We start from the raw sequence: 17,092 nt of genomic DNA, 5'->3' as shown, positions 1-17,092 counted from the left end.
TGAGTAGACTCTTTAAGAAGCAGCTTTTTCTTTCAACATATACAAAGCACTGCATTTTATATCCAAAGGTGAAGGCAGCACACTTGCACCCAGCCTGACTAACCATTCTTTGAAACAAACTGTGAGGTGACTCCCACTTCAAAGGTGGCAAAGACAGGACTGTGGTCACTTGTCGTGATGTCAGTGGTGCAGCCTGCCAACGAGAAAGGGAGGATAGTTACTGCCCTGTATTGCTGCCCTGCTCCAGTGAGATTGCTGCGATAGAAATATTATTCGGTAATTTTCCAGAAACGTAACTGTCGCTGTGGTAACTGTCTCTAGTCAAAGGTGTTTCTACATAATCTCATGTTAGTATATAGGAATGTAACTCTTTTGTCAAAATACATAAAGATTTGGTTAACGGACACAACTTTACCATATCATTTTGCAAGTGACTATCAGTATTAGATTCCCCCAATACAAAAAGCATTTGCAGGATCCCTGGTTGCCTCTGCAACACGCACAGCTAATTAAAGCTCTAATATGGCAGGAAATCACACAAGAATACACTGCTGCTACCTCAGTGCTACAGAGCAACTCATAGCCCAAGATTAACAGTGAGTGAGCGAAGTCTTGACTTGACCTAAGCGCACACTGAGTTCCAGCAAGCCCCGTCCATTGAACAGAACAGTGTATAAAGGCAGGTGCCAGACTTTCTAGAGGTGCTTATTTGACCACACATCTCATCATCATAGGCTCTGTGATCAGACCAGTTCATCTTATCCCCCCGCCCCTCCCCAAGAGCCTTGACAGCCCTCTTCTCAATCCCATGCATAGGAAACCATCAACATTGTACTCGGAAGCTTGGTCCTATACAGTTGATGAAATTTCAGGAACTAGATTCTGAGCCTTTTCTTTAAACAGGTCTTGTGGGTTTCCTCTCTTCCCTGCACTGCACTTTTGTGACACTTCTCAGCAAGAAAGGGAACAGGCTCTTGGTCCCACACAGTCCTTCTGGAGTATGATTTGATAGAAGAGAGATGTTTGCAGCTCCAGCCTCTGCAGACTGGACTGTGTACACAGGATCTGCCCTGCTGACACCATCAAGTAAGGAGCTCCTGGTGGTAAGTGCACAGGAAAAGTGGATGTTGCCAAGAAGTAACTGGCGTAAAGTGATCCTACAGCGTGGCCTAAAGCTGGACAGCTGCAGCTGTCTGAGTGGTATTCTGCATATAAAAGAATAACGGAATTAATTCCCAGCCTTGTAAGGTTACAGTCAGAGAGATTTGGCTCCACTCTGCCTGGTTTAACATCAGGTCCCTTTATGCTGAGTGCCTGGCAGTGCAGGGAGATCCTACAGACTCTGCTCTGAATCATTTCCGTTTCAGACTGATTGCTTTGCTATCTACAATCTGTTATCTACCCACCATAGGACTGACACACAACATGCACCATGGGGTATGATTTCCAGAGCACTCGATCACACCAGGATGGCAAATTGTACTTCATCTGCAAACCAAAGGAGAAGTGATGTCAAGAAGAAGGGAAAGAACCACTTCACAAAAGAACAGGATATTCACTTGCCCACCATATGTATCAAATCTTTTTGTTTGTATTGACTCCTTTCAAAACACCACAAGGGCAGAAAATTGAGAGATTGGTTTGTGCTGCAGGAGTTACTTTCCCTGCTCTGCTATATACTCCTGAAGGGAAATCAGTTTTCACCTACCCCTGTAGCTTTTTGCTTGGTGTAAGCATACTTCTCCCGGGTACCTCTTTCAAAACGGTAGGTTGGAGCAAAAGTAATCTCTTCTTCCTCTAGAACAGAGAGATAGCTCTGTTACAGTTTGGCCCATTGAGAACCCTCAGCTGGGCAAGAGAGCCGCTGCTCTGTACACTCTGCCCCACATCTAGTCTGGCACTGAAAGTTGCTGGAAATGGGAGAGGAACTTGCCAACAAACCCAGAACCTTACCGAACTGCAGAAACACCTTTTGGTCCTTTCTCTCTATGAGAAGCTGGTCGAAAGCCAGCAGCTCCGGATACTGCTGCTGCCTGATCTTCTGGATAATATTCTCTGCTTCCTGCCACAGGGAAACAGCAGAGCTGCAGATGATGCAAAACCTTCTTATAAATACTCGCTTCACTGGTGAGCCAGCAAGTGCTTCTGAACTGTTTCACAGAGCCATACCCCCCATCACTTCCCCGCCTTTCCCTTCACTGAAAGGCCCCAGTCTTCGCTGCGTGGCTGAACATTTGTCTATCGAAACAGGCATCAAAATGCCCACACATCCCCTACACAAGCATACACACAGGCACACACACAACCAGATGCACATCAACACCAGGCTTGCTGTTGTCTCCCGCTTACTGAAACCTATCCAGTATTTATTATGGCTTGCCTGTTTCTGAAGGCCTGTTCTGAGGCATTAAAAGCTAACCAAATAGAGCAGAAAGGCAATCTCTGGATCAAGCTGTTCAGGGACAGATGCTCGCTCACAGTGGGAAGGAGAGTTCGGAGCTTTGGGGAAGCGATGCTGCCTGGAGCAGCAAAGTCTGCCAGACAGCATTCCTGGCGTGCCCTGGTCCCATTAATCTTTGGCGTGGGCAAAGGGGATTTTTCCTTACTCTCCCTCAACTGGTGTCACACTTGTGCCCTGGGGATCCCTTCTGCCTCCCTTCTTTCTGCCATCTTGCCCTAGATTAGAAAAAGATAGCATTTCTATAGCAACACAGTATTTTGTCTCTCCAGGGATTCATGCAGAGTCCCTAACCGTTGGGGGCTGTTCCACACGGTAGTTCAAGTCTCCCAGCCAGAAAAGATGAGTAAAGCGATGAGTGATGTTAAACGGACTCAGTTTCTTATCTCCCAGAGTCAGGAAGCGCAGGATGTTCATGTAGTTCTGGTTGCGTCTGTCAAGACAAGAAACATCTACCTGACATACTAAATTGCCATGCAATTTCTAAATGCTTGAGCTGGCAGAGACTGACGCTTTACCAGGCAGGAACCTATCTGGCTCAACATCTAGAGGAGAGCAGATCAGAAGCAGAGAACTTGCCACCCCTGCCTCGCACTGCACCTCAGCAGACAGGCCCAGGTAACGTGCTCAGTGTCTCCCGGTGAGCCAACCTACGTCATGCAACCAGTAACGCAGCACAGCTCTCACGCTGCAGCTTGTATTGCGTGCGGTCTGGGGAGCTGGCAGGCAGGAGGGCAGCCGGCTGTGAGGAGGGGGCAGTGGCATTTCCAGCAGCTCCGGGGTGCTCTACCTTGGGTGTCAGACTGTTTCCACCTGAATTGAAAGGCTGGAAAGCTGTCCTAAAGCCACTTTTGTTGCCTCCTGGGGCTGCGCTTTTCTGAGCTGCATGTCCTAGAAACCCAGCATTAGATTGTTGCCTTCAGCAGCAAATACAACTAGATTTTGGCAGCTATTCCAGGCCCTGGGGAACCCTTCCATAGAAGTTAAGTCCATCAGTGGCAAAGACCCTGTGCAGAAATCCCACACCATCTGTTTTCTGGGTCATGGACTGGGAAAGATGGCAAAGCCAAACTCTTAATTTCAAGTCCTCTTTGCTTTCAAAACCACTCCTTCCAACTGCTCCAGCTCCTCCCAGCATGGGCAGAGATCTCCCACCGATGTTGGGATCTTTGCCTTCCAGTCCTGTGCTGCACAGAAACTGCTTAAACGATGGAAACTCATTTCACACCTGGGTATAGAGAATTAGCCCCCGTGGAGATATTTCTGTGCTACACACCTCCCTTTTGGTATTCCTGACAGCATGCTCTGCCTAGCAGGATCTTTCTCAGCTGTGCTACAGGGCGTACCACAGCTCCCGTGCTCACAGCACTGCCTACAGCGAGGAGGCAGACAGTCCCCTTCAGCATGTTATTCTGGGATGGGAAAAGGCTTCCCACATCTCTCCAAAACACTGTAGATCAAGGAACTGTTTTCCTCATGTACTGAGCTTGCGTGACAGGTCACACAAGTGTTGTGCAAGATCTTTACACTTGGCTCTGAAATATTTTTGCTGTCCATTTCACCTGTACCTATGTGGTATGGCCATATAGCAGAGGTCCCTCATTTAAATGGTGACACAGTGGGCAGGGTCTTTAGCACAGGTTGCCCTCCTAGAAGACATTTAACAAATTATTATGGTCAGGAAAACATGCTTGTGACTCTCTGGTGGGCCCTCCTTCCAAGCATGGCCCAGAGAATTTCACCCTGGGTCAACATCTATTTTTGAGAGGGGAGGATGTATCTTACCTGTGTTTCTTTTCGCTCCCCGAAGTCAAATGGCTGTTAACAAACCCAAAGGAGGTTCCATTAAACATGAATGACACCCCCACAGCTCCTTTATTACCTGGAAAAGACAAGCCAAAAACGTCAAGAAATCAATCCACCTCCAGGCTGAGTCTAGCAAAGATAATAAAGCACCTAGCATATCTTAAGTGAAGTGGAGGGTGGAGAAGAGAAATAAGTTGACTTAATCAGCACAGAAAGAATTAGTACATACAGCACAGATCGTGGTAACAAATTTTCTAAGCATGCTACAAAAAAATAGTTGAAGGGAAAGAAGTGAAATTTGCCTGTGAAACCCAAGAAAGAGCAATCCAATAGCCAGTCAAAGGTGTTTGCTGCGAATATATATATATATATATGTGCTAAGTATACACACAAATAGATTTCCTCTCTTACAGGGTAAGATACAATCAGTGCTAGTGGGATATAACTTTAGTAACACTAGTGTCGCATAAATGTAGTCAAAAGGAGTCTTGTGGAGAAAAAGCTGTTCCATTTCAAGGACAGTATTGGCACAGACTGAACAGATCTCAGTCCTTTGGACGAGACCAGGTCTGTTCCTCACCCAGTGTGTTTGCGATGCCTGTCTTCACGTTGTCTGTGCAGATGTGGCTGATCCGGTTCTCATGTTCTGGCTTGGCCAGTACAACAATCCTGATGTTCCAGAGGGTATGGATTGCTATCTGCAGGGATGGGAAGGTTAGAGGTTATATTTCTGCACATACCTGCGAGCTGCGCTGTAGCTGCAGCCTTCCTGACTCCTTCTGTGGTACTTCTCCTACACAAATTTTCTTCCTGTGCTCAGGATCTGCTTTCAATCATTTTAATCAAAGGTGGGAGGAAGGACCTAGCTATTTTCTAGTGCTATTTTTCTAGTTCATCATTGGTTTGCCTTTCTTGCACAGAATACAGTTTCCCAATCACCATGAGAGTCGTAAGTCCCACTCTTCTTTGGCCTTCCAGATATGCTTAGATTTGGTTTTTGACATCACTGAAACTCAGGAATGTCCAAACTTGGTCTTAATAAGGTTCAGTTTCTTTTATGATTGTGGCTGTGTGCTGTTATATCCTATTTTGAAAGTGCAATAGCCTAGGGTGAGAGCTAGCCTACAGCTGGCTCAGAAAGTTTTACAGTCTCCTCCTTTATGAAGGTCAAAATATCACCACCACTTGACTCAGGTGCTCAGCATTTGCCCCTTGCTCTCCCAGGCTAGCAGGCAGAGGAGCTTCATGGCAGGGTCCCTGCTTTGGCAGCAGGGGGGTCACTGTCCATAGCAATATGACCATCTAGCCAGCTCCAGGGGAGGATCTTGTGGAGTCCACAGACAGATTCAGTTCGCTCTCCCTCATCCAAATGCACTGACAATAAAGGGAGGGAACGGGAGGAGGTGTAGGCAAAATGCCACTTATTCCTGTGTCTCTTATTTGCACATGTACTCTGCTCATATGCCTGAGTTACGTGCAATAGCTGGAATAACCTCTCACCACTTTGAAGCTGATAGTGGTGATTTCTTGCAGGGATTGCCTCAGGGTTTCCAGCCATTCCTTCTCCCCTTGGGGATCCTCCTGGGTGCCAATCACATAGATGTCATGAGGAATGTAGTCAGCAGTGTCATCACGGGTCTTCCCCTGCCCCTTGGAGAGAAACCAGGAGGTGATCTTCTTTGGGGGAGTTGCAGCACCTTTTATTAACAAATCAAACAGCAAAGTAAGTCAGAATATGTTCTCTCAAACCCAGGATACAGACAACCCATGGGGACAGAAATACTAGGCTTCGCATTCGCTCTGTCCCATATCAGTTTCATATCAGCCAGGGCACACTATTCTAAGATGACAAAGATGTTAACCCCACCTGACTCACTGCTGAAGGAGTGACTCTGCTTTGACCATCTTCCTCTGTTTCATTAGCTTACCAAGGCCAAGGCTAGCCGAGCGTAAAGGTAGAGAGCTGTACTCCTGGCCTGCCACTGCCTTTACCTTGCCCCTTAAGTATGACTGAGCACAGACAGCTCAGCTTACAGCAGTTGAGCTATGCTTCTCTCCCAAAATGGGAAAAATAACCCTAGTCAGAGTCAGAAGCAGCTGATGTGCAGTTATTGGAATTGCTCCTTCCCTTTCTGCAAGGTGGAGGATAGCGTACACTGCTGCACCAGCTTTGTGCCAGCCACAATTCCCTGTCATTGGAGGAATCCTTCAGTAACCATCAGGGACAACGTTATGGTCCTTTGACTGGTACCATGAAAAGTGTCAAACTGCATGCAAGGATAAGCCTAGAGATCAGCTCTTCCCCTGTCCCCGTGGAAGACAACCCTGGTGTACAGATCTGCTACAGAACAAACACAGTGTCTGGAGCTCATCGTGGCAGGTGAGCACTCATTTTGGCAAGTATCTGAAGGAAGACCCATGTCAGAAGGGAGCCCATACCCATATTCCAGGTCCCAATGAAGATGGTGATCATATCAGGCTCTGGTTGCTCCGAGTGTTTATTCTTCATCTGCTGCAGAAGTTGGCAGAACCCTTCTCTCTTCTAGACAGGGAGGAGCAGAGACAATTAACGAGACGCTTAACTCCTCCAACACGACCTCTTGAAAAACTAGCTGAACCAGGAAATTCCCAGCACACTTGAAGGGCAGATTAGCTCTCCACTATCCTGAAACCATCGAAGAGGCTGTCTTTCCTGTTGTACTTTCTTAGGCACTGAACTTGTGCATTACTTTAACAAGTGCTGAGCTGGTCAGAACAAAGCCTAGACTTCCCTCCTTTTTGCAGCTACCCGCACACGACTCCTTGCCTCTTCTCACTGCTTGCTGACACTCTGTTCTCCTGCCTCAGTGACAGCACCTAGGTATGTTTGCCCCTTCCAGTATCTCCCTTTACACAGTGCACTTGTTCATTTTCTGGATGTTTCCACAAAAAAAGGAGAAGCTTCATTTTTGCAAAGCCAACCACCATCCTTCAACAGTTCCTCTTTCTGCCAGGGAATGCCCCTTGTACCACTCCCACCCAGGTACCTGCTCCAGGCTGGCAGGAAGGAGACATTGTGTATGTACCTTGGAATCAGAAAAAACATACTCCTTCCGCTGCGTTTTTTCTTTTTCTGTTTCCAGCACAATCACCAGTTTGTTAGGGACCTTCTGGGACTTGATAAGCTGCAAGACTAAACAGAGACTGGGTGTCATGAGCTGCAGTGACTGAAACTAGAATCCCACCAAAACTAACAGGACTCTGCTCACAGGCTCAGGACTTACACGGTCTGTTATGACTGACACTCACTTTGCGCCACATAACTACATTTTAATGTTGCTTAATCCTGTCCCCTATAGGAATAGATTTGGACTCTGAAGTGAAGAGGACCCCCAAAACTCATTCTGCCTGGAGCTCTTGTCCATGCAGTCTGAAGTGAAGCCTTGGCTTCCTGCAGGCAATCTCTCTGTATCCCGAGCCAGCCTACATATATTCCTTTCCCATCTGTGAAAGAGGAGGTAAAAACCTCATTTGGTGGTAAAGGTGATTCCTTCCCATCTAAAATAGCAGCTAAGTAATTATGAACACCAGCTGGAGAAAGCCATACATGAAAGCTAATCTTTTCAATCACTGCCAGCAACAGGTTGATTTTTTAGCAGGAGAGAGCCCAAGGGCATCGTTTGCTCTCTGATAAATCCTACCCTGTTTGGCTCAATCTCAGTGAGCTGCCTTGTCCAGAAACACAACAGAAAAAAAGGGAAGTTGTTTGAATTGGGCCTTCACAGACCAAACTGGCATTGCTCATCAGCAGAGATACTGATTCACATACAAAAAACAAAACAAAACAAAAAATAAAATCAAGGGGAAATTAACTGAAAAATGTTACTGAAACGGAGTATCTGGCTTTTTACCATCAAAAATCATCACAGAAGTCAATATGTTCCTGCAGAATTTCTTTTTCTAGTGACATTGCTTTTCAGTAGAAAATGGGTCTATTGCAACGTGTTCTACAGGGAATCTTTTAAAAGATTTAAAACCTGCTCCCCTGCAGTCCTGCTACCACTGTCTTCATTTAGACCAGGAGGCCAGGTCTAAAACAATCTGCAAAAGTAATGACTCCCTGCTCTCTGCAGGCTGCTTTGGCGATAGGCAGTCTAGACTGATGGTAGCCTTGCGCAACACCCAGGACCTAGCAGAAATATCTGCAACTCTGGGCCAAACCTTGCCCTGAGCGGGGCCAAAGGGAACCCCTCCCCGTCATCCAAGGGACCGAGAGTCTAGTCCAGCATTTGTGACCTTAAGCATCTTACTTTTCTTGTGGGTATAAAACTTGTCTTCTGGACCATCCTTAGCTCTCTTGATAATCAGTTTTCCCATTTCCACATCAACCTTGAGATGTATTTTTGAGAAAATTCCTAGGGAGTCAGCTTTCACCTATTGGAAAAAGAGATTTTTCATAAGCGGTCTTCTACACTTCAGTCACATGTATTACAAATACAACACTTGCCTAAATTCATGGACACATATCGTCACTATGCCAATCCCATTAGACATCTCTTAAGCATTTGCATGGTGCTAAACAGCATCCAGGAATAGCTGTTATCTCTGTGGCAGCACAGCAAAGTCCCCAGGAGCTGAGATACCACCATAAACATGCATTACTGTCCTTCCACATTGTGATCAGTATTGTTAAAGAAGTACATTTACCTCAAAAGTGACAGGGGGGATAAGGGAGCGTCGGTGTGTTGAATCAGGACCTTCAATCAACAGTGTTTTCACCTGTAAAAGAATTTACGTGTACCAAATTGCATTTGGTGATTCTGCACTACATTGAGAGTAATGAAGTCAGAGCAAAGAAATCTTACTGTAGCAGAGGATTGCACTGGTGATGAACAAGAAGCATAACTAGAGGCAAAAGACGACAAGTAGTTAATATAAAACAGCTTTAAAACTCTACCTTTTCTTCAATGGAAGACAGCAAAGAAACCAGCTGATTGAGTTTCAATACAATATTGACTGGACTAGCTTCACCGAGCATCTGATAACCGCAACATAGAAACAAAAAGAGAGAGAGATGTGCATAATTACCAAACCCACAGAGCTTGGCCTGGAAGCGCAGCAGTCTCGCCCCAGGAACACCTCGCACACAGAGCAAGGAGCAGCACTTCTGCCTCTGCTGCTCTAACCCCTAATGGGCAGCACAAGAGCACAGAGTTTGGCTGAACATGCAGAAGTATGGGAGGGTGGAAGGACAAATTTGCAAACCTTGTCCGTAGGTTAGAGGCAGCTGGGCATGCAAGGGAGTCAGCTTGCTGCTGGGGGACAGGTTTGCATGACCAGGTCCAGGGCTCAACATTCAGAAGTCCTGGACTTTTGGGTTTCTGGACTACTGGCAGGGGAGGAAGGTCATGGGACTTAAGTGGGCTGGGGGAAGGAAGGATTTGACAGTGAAACATCCCGGAGTGAAGTTTATGGAAAGAGAAATGTGCAGTCCTAGCCCACAGGCTGAGGGAGGATGGGAGACTCAAGTCCTCAGGCAGTTCACTGCACTTTCCTCTGTGGCAGGAAGGGAGAGCAGGCAGAGGGGACTATGGGTTAAGTGAAACTGTGGGGATATAACTCACTGTGTGCCCTCTGCACTGCAGCCAGAAAGAGGCTAGAGAGAACAGAAGTGGTAACTGATCACCTGAATCCCACCGGTCATTGCTGTGCAACCAGAACCCTTCCCTCCCGCCATGCTGACAGCCACCCGCACTCCTCTCTTCTCCTTTTCCCACCTTCCAGCCGACTTACTTGTGAGCGCTGATGGATACCAGGGTGCAGCTGCTGCTCAAACACCTTCTGGATGGATTCCAGAGATGGAAGAGTCCTAGAGGCTTCACTGGGAACAGAGACACGGCAGAGGTCTAAGGCTGCGGTCGGGTCCCTGCATAGGTTAGCGCTTGGTCTCTTTGGACAAAGCCCCGCAGCAGAGACTACGGGCACACATTCACACTAGGCCTGCTCTCGCCGTGTGTCGTGCTCTTGTCCTCTGCTGCTTACTGCCCTCTGAGTTGGTGGGATGGGTGATGAGAGCATTTCTCAGCTGCCTTAGTGACACTGCCAGTGAAGGCAGCTTAAAGTTAGGCAGCTGACATTGCCTTGCAATGGCTGAAGCGTGGGCATACTGGCTGTTCCTTGGTTTTTGCTTTGGAGGTGGTAACTTCCTAAATCTCCCCAGAAAGACGTCCCACTCTGGGCCAAACCTGAGGACACTATGTAAAACCAGCATCGACTCAACTATGCCAACTCATAGATCAAAGTGCACTCAAAAATCTCAAAGCCCAGTGAAGTTTGGTGCCTATGAATGCTGCAGCGGCAGGAGCAGCTCGGTTTTGCACAGGTCTTGCGCAGCTGCTGAGGCTGATGCAGGATGCTGGGGACACTGCACAAAGAGGAAATTAATTTTTAGATTTTTCAGCTCCCATGACAAAGAGGGGCCGGGCGCAGCGAGGGGGTGGAAGAGCCAGCCTTTAATCTCTTGAACGGGAACCATTTGCGGGTTACAATGAGATTCTTTCAGCACTTCCCAATTAGATTCCACAGGATGCTCATTTGTCAAAATGCTGTTGTATGAATTTGGCACAGAAGCCATGCTCCGATAATGACAAGACTTATCACGGAAAGAGCAGCCAGGGAGCACAGGTCAAAAGGAAGGTGATGGTGGGGAGCAGCGCTAAGATGCTTGTATTGTGCCTAGTCAACAGTGGATATTAATGATTTCCCTCACTTTCCTAAGTCTGAATGGACCGGATTTTACTCCCTGTTTGTTGGGGAAAGTGCTCCAAAGCGAAAGTATGCCTGACTGTCTGAAGATTAGATATTTGTGTAGGTGCTGAACCATGGATGATTAATTGCCTAAATTAAGCATTCATGTTTGAAATTTCAGTCTGAAAGACTTGCCACAGGGCACACAGAAGTACAAGACACTTGTAGGAATCTGGATCTGCTAAACTTAGTTCTCCAACACCACTATTCAGCTTTGGATCACCCAGGGTCAGTGTCGCTGCAAATGGCTCTGGCCCCAAACCCAAGACTCCCACTGATTTCTGCAGCCATGGAGAAATGGCTGCAGGCCCCAGGAGACGGCAGGCAGTTGCAGGAGCACTGAGTGAAGTTCAGTTTGAAAAGAATGAAAAGATATATACTGTGACCACGAGTGCAGGACGTGTAGGCCATCTCTCGAAAACACAGAGCAGCAGCTGCTTGAAGCAGTTCAGAAATGATTTCTCATGGGAAAACTGCCCTCTGTTTACTGTACGGTGCAACGTGTAGCATGCGCTTGAGGATGGGGGAAAAGCATCAAACTCAACAAAACCACAAAGTGGTTTTAATTGCACTTATAACTCCTTTTGTTTTCTTCTCTTGATAGTATAAAGGAAATATATGTAGTGATCTTCACTGAAGTGTCAGAAGCCTGCGTGCCCACATACGATTGCACAAGTGCTGGTATCACAAGTGCTTGAAAAGCTGCCTTAATAGCTCTGTCTGCAAATTATCCGGTGAGGGAAAATAAACAGGAGCATGCAGAGCAGTGATCAATGACCAAACGATGGCTTCAGGCAGTAGCAGGCTGAATAGGCCACTATTAGTTTTTTTCACTTAAAGCTGGTAGGAAACTCTGAACAAAGTCCACTCGCATGGGTAGTCCCCGCTCTTTGCTGCACTGGCACCAAGCTCTCCACGAGTCAGCTTTCCAGACCCTGGAGGATTCCCTTGACTAAGGAAACCTTTGTATGCCAATTTCTTTTAGCACTGAATGCTTCACAGAAGTACCCATCAGCCTTACAAGTTTCTGTTTTGTTTCATTTTTTGTATATGAGCTGCTAGAGTGAACAGCCTCTCTCAAGAGTGGCTGCTGCGTTGTAAGCTAAAACCCCAGGCAACCTTGGAGGTTAAGACTGCAGAAAACAGTAAGATACGCAAGCATCTGACTATTAGCCAGCTGAAGCTAAGCAAATAGCTTGGTTGGATGGTAGAGATTCATGGGACAATCCGAATAGAGAGGGAGAGGTTCTTCAGAGAGATCTGACCGGGACTGAAACCAGCCTGCAGTTCTGGACCTTCATGAAAAAATTGAGAAGGCAGCCCCGTCTAACTGAAATAATGCAGGTGTAGTGGGGAGAAAATGCTGGAGAAGTGGGGGGAAGAACTGCACGAGGACATACATTTCCATAGCTACACTGCAGCCGCCAGAAGGAGAGAGGGCAGGCAGCTTGCCCTTTGCTGTGTCTGTGGTGGTGCAGTGCCCCTGTGCTCAGCGGGCTTCCACCAGCAGAACTCACCCAGCTCTGTTCTAGGATGACACTTTGCAAAGTCCAGTCACCAAAAAAACCTACAGAAGATCTGGAAATGTAAAAGGTGTCCTGGCACTTGAGAGGATTGTGGATCTGTTGCATTTCCTTTCTTGCCATCCCATGTACATTTATGAGGAGCAGGGTTGAGAAACCCAGATAAGGTGAAGAAGAAAAAGAAGTTGGAAATGGAAAAAGCCAGCCATCATCAGAACAGCAGTACTGGGGAGATTTTAGTAACGCAGAACTCTCACTTGTGATTTCATTAGATTTTAGTTTCCATTGTTCAGGTTTATTCTTAGCTAGCCACCTGGGTCTCCCCTTCTGTGGGCGTAGAGAAGCAAAACCCTCAAGCAGGGCACAGAAGAAGGACAGCTCTTTGCACAACGCGTCCTCAGTCCTGCCAGGGGCTTGTCTGTGGGCGGCTGGCTTCTGCCAGAAGGAGCAGGTCTGCATATTCCTCCCCCTTTGCCTGGTAAAACATGCACAGCGCCCGCCACTTCAGGGGAGTAATCGTGGTTGCAAGCAGCTGAGCACCTCGCTCGCTCCCTGCCTTCCTTCCATGGGTTAAAGCCAAGCAAATCAGCAGTATCCACCCCTCATTTTAGGCTTTCTTCAGCCTTGGTGAGCTCTAGGAGAACAAGCTCAGGCCAGCAGCACTACTCACTTCTAAATACACTGGAGAGAAGGATATTATTTGTAGAGTCTAGGCTTGTTTCTCTTTTCATTTGAGCTGGACTTCACTGACATCAGTGGAATCACTCCAGGTTCACAGTGCATTAGTGGGAAGGAAAATCAGTGTTTAAAACACAGCTACACACCAATATGTGCCTGTTTCCATAAACGACTTGTGCTTGACAATTCTGTGGGTGTCATTTATGCATTACCAAATTATGCAGTTAATCGGTTAGTGCATTTTTTGTTTTGTTTCTTTCTAAACAAAGCATAAAAAATAATACCCCACTGACTGAAACCGCCTACAGGGAAACTTCACTGTCAGAGCTATGTCTTTTATAGAGATTTCACATCTTTGGACCAGAATCACAGGTCATGAGATCTAAATATAATGTTTTTGAGGGTAAGCCAATTTCCTATGCCAGAAGTGCAGGTTCTGAATGCCTGCACGTGGAACCTACATTAGACTACAGTGTTACAGCATTATACTCTGATCTCTGAAAACCAGCCTCTAGTTACCTGAAGAGTCCTTTGCAAAGAAGCGTAAGTAGTTTCTTCAGTTGAGGAAGATTGCTTGAGCCAGTCTGCACCATCTCAAGGTCACTGATGATGTGAACTCGCAGGTAATCCTGGATGAGTTTAAGATGCTCGTCAGAAACACTGTGAAAAAAAACCAGACAGGTCAAAAGCCAGCTCTTCTCTCAGCTCCCAAATATCAGACAGCTTTATTATTTTTCTGAAACTTCCACTGCCAGCACAGACAGATGGGAGGCAGTTTGCCTTGGATTTCAGTGTAAATATGCAGTTCTCAGAATTGGACCATGGATCCCCCACCACACTGCTGACACCTTCTCCTCTTCCTCCTTCCCCACCCCAAATCCTCTCCTCCGTGACCACTGAGCTACCATGCCAGGGGAAGTCTTGTGACGCCTGGCTTTGCCAAAGCCATGGTGGGATCATTAGCCTTGGCAGGTAAAGCCAGGCTGCTGTGAGGTTGCTAATAGTCACCAGCTCAGGGGCTTTGGGGAGATGAAGACTCCCTTTCACCTCACTTTGAAGGTTTTCCAAACAATCCAAAACAGTCTTAGGGGGGCTGAGACCACTGAGCTGTTCGGGATGCTCCCCTCCACCGTGTCTCTGTGATGCCTGGACTCATGCACCACAAGGAAGGATGAACCAAGCGGACTGTATGTGCTGTCTTGTGCCCTGACAAATGCAGAATGTCCCAGCTGGCTGCTTAACAGATTAAATGGTGCAGGCAGCTGAACAAAACTGGGTTTCTCCCAGTCAGCCAGCTGCTACTGGGCCACCACAACAGGACCTGTGCTGCCACGCGTGACCACTGTTTGCTCACAGCCTCCCACTGCCCTGCCAACAGGCATGCCTTCTGATTTTATTTTTATTTTATTTTTAAACTTTGCAGATTTAGTCATTAAATGTCATGCAGCTTCCTCTAAGGCTTCAGTGCATGTCCAGATTTGACACAGCTAGCATGTCGGACAATGTGAGTCAGAGCTGTAGTAGCTGGGGTAAATCAGTAAGTTATGAGTACCTGGAAATCCACACACAAGTTTATTCTTTCTGAGGACTGGCTGGTGCTTTCTGATACAATCTGTAATTTAGGCACATGGCTAATACACCACGTTCTCTCAGGTATTACCATCCTTTATACCAGAAAACTATACCTCAGTGGAGAAAGTCTACCAGTGATTTTAATACTTCAGAACAGTATTTCTTCCTAGATGACAGCTGAACTCTAAAGAGTAGCCAACGCACTGTAGATCTGATTCTGTTCTTCATTTGGTAGTATACATGAGGAGTAGTTTCGCTGAATCAAATAGGTCCTCAGCTGTCCCAGACAGAGAGGCACAGAAAGCGCAGGGCTGGGCTGAAGGCTGATTCTGCAGCCCTGTGACTTGCCATCCTCACCTGCTTGTGTCCTGGTACTGCAGTCGCTGGAGTAGTGTCTCAGAAAGGGACAGTTTATTAACATCTGCCACCCTGGAGTTCTCAGGGAGAGAAGATACCTCCTTTGTCTCGCTGCTCGGCAATGCCATGAGGATGTTGCGTGGGGGCAGGATAGGAGGCGTGGGTACCATGTCTGGCAAGGAGGAAGGGAAAGGCACAGTCATCCCAGCATGGCAATTTGACCTCCTCCCCCTCACCCATGGGCAAGGCAGAGTCTGCAGCGCAGTGGCAGTCACTGCAGAAACCATCCCTGCTGAAGGGCCTCTGATTTCAGAGCTGGAAAGCTCAGGGCTTGATACTGGCCCAGCCCTGTTCTCAGGGATGTCAGTGGTGTGAGACCAGTGGGCTGAGCTGCCAGGCTTGGACCTCACGTGCAGGCGGCGTATGCCTCTGCCTGGCCGTGTAACCTCATCTGAGTCAGTTTGACTGCCCCATCTGCACAGCAACTATGAAGGTTAATTAGTTACTTCGAATATAACGCTTAGAGAACATAGCTGTGCCTCATCCGTATCATTACCATTATCATGGAGATCTGCTACTGGGGCAGAATGGATGGAGGGGCGTGATGGAAAAAGCACCAGAAGCTGGTAATGGAAAGAAGTGAACAGCTAAAGTAAGCAAACACAGATGGAGAAAATAGACCCCATAATCCAATACAGAGGGTCTGAGTATCTTGCCTTGTCTTGTGGGCATCGAGTTGGAAGCACAAAGGGTTTTCCTGCTCTGTCATCCTGCTGCTCAGCATACCTCCCTCTCCAGGGAGGAAAGTGGGTTCATCTCCATTTATCCCAATCATGGTTGCCCTTCTTTTCATACCAATGGCTCCAACACTTTGTTACGCCTGTCATATGTAGCTGGTTGAGTTGTGAGGTTTTGTTTGGTTATTTCCTAATGGTGGAATTTTCATTACAAAAAGATACCCAAACCTGATCCATTGCTCCTGGGCAGAAGCTGTGATTCACAGAGCCACGGCAGCACTGAGCAATAGCACAGTTGGGTGGTGCATCTGGGTGCTCCTCTTCCACCTCGGCAATTCTATGTGTAAAATGGCCAGACATCTATAGGCCCTACACGGCTCCAGCATGATGGCACCAAAGCATGTTAACAAAATTAAATTCTGTACGTGAGCAACACAGCCCCAGTGCTAATATCTCTTCATCTAAAGGCTCTTAGTCTTGGCTAGAACTTCATTCCCTGCTGCTCGCCTCTCTGTGTATTATTTTTGCTGTAGCTCCCTCCCCCGCCCTGAGAGCTGGAGACTTAGTGCAGCTGGCCAAAAACCAGGAACATCTTTCCTGAGCAGCTTTGCAAAATTTTGTTCTGCTTCTTCATGAGAATTGCGTACCAAAATCTTTCAGCTCCTATTAGAGATCCATTGGTTTGCATAAACGTACACAGGCACATCAATCTGCTTTAGTGCACATGCCTGTCTGTCTGTCACACGACTATGTCCTTCAGACAAGTTTTATTGTAGCGCTCATCATTTCCTGACAGACGTCAGAAAGGACAGGAAGGATGGCTCTGTGGGCATGACCTTCCCCTGGGATTCAGGAGAACAATGACAGATCCAAGGGATGATCCAGGAAAAATCCAAGGAACGATCCAAGACCAGTGAGTATCAGGAACCCACAGTGACACTTCATATAAAATAATTGGGATTATGCCAATCACACCTCTTCATCATACATCTGCCTCTATGCATAGACTTAGACTCTCTGACGCTGTGGGATCTGTGCCCTCTGGTTATGACTGTTAGAAATATCCTCTAGGTCAGAACACGTAAGGGGGCCTGAGTTTCAGATGACCCAAGACCCACAGCGGTGTGTGGCACTGCAGAGAGATGAGCTCTCTAGGGGAGCTTCTCTGCTGCTGA

At 47.1% G+C, this 17,092-nt stretch overlaps 1 protein-coding gene across 1 annotated transcript in view; it reads right to left on the bottom strand.

The window, feature by feature from the left end:
- The window catches only part of INPP5D (inositol polyphosphate-5-phosphatase D), a 54,275-nt gene that overhangs the window by 9,043 nt on the left and 28,140 nt on the right, over positions 1-17,092 (bottom strand). The window contains 16 exon segments of the mRNA XM_059822362.1: positions 104-193; positions 1,407-1,488; positions 1,709-1,797; positions 1,954-2,062; positions 2,753-2,891; positions 4,244-4,340; positions 4,845-4,962; positions 5,765-5,961; positions 6,704-6,806; positions 7,330-7,436; positions 8,554-8,677; positions 8,951-9,022; positions 9,201-9,281; positions 10,037-10,124; positions 13,771-13,911; positions 15,181-15,352. Of these exon segments, the coding sequence (XP_059678345.1) occupies positions 104-193; positions 1,407-1,488; positions 1,709-1,797; positions 1,954-2,062; positions 2,753-2,891; positions 4,244-4,340; positions 4,845-4,962; positions 5,765-5,961; positions 6,704-6,806; positions 7,330-7,436; positions 8,554-8,677; positions 8,951-9,022; positions 9,201-9,281; positions 10,037-10,124; positions 13,771-13,911; positions 15,181-15,352 (1,809 nt within the window).

Source organism: Gavia stellata, chromosome 11, assembly GCF_030936135.1.
Source record: "Gavia stellata isolate bGavSte3 chromosome 11, bGavSte3.hap2, whole genome shotgun sequence".
NCBI lineage: Eukaryota > Metazoa > Chordata > Aves > Gaviiformes > Gaviidae > Gavia > Gavia stellata.
The sequence above is the reverse complement of the archived record's forward strand: the minus strand, read 5'-3'. Positions and strand labels throughout refer to the sequence as shown.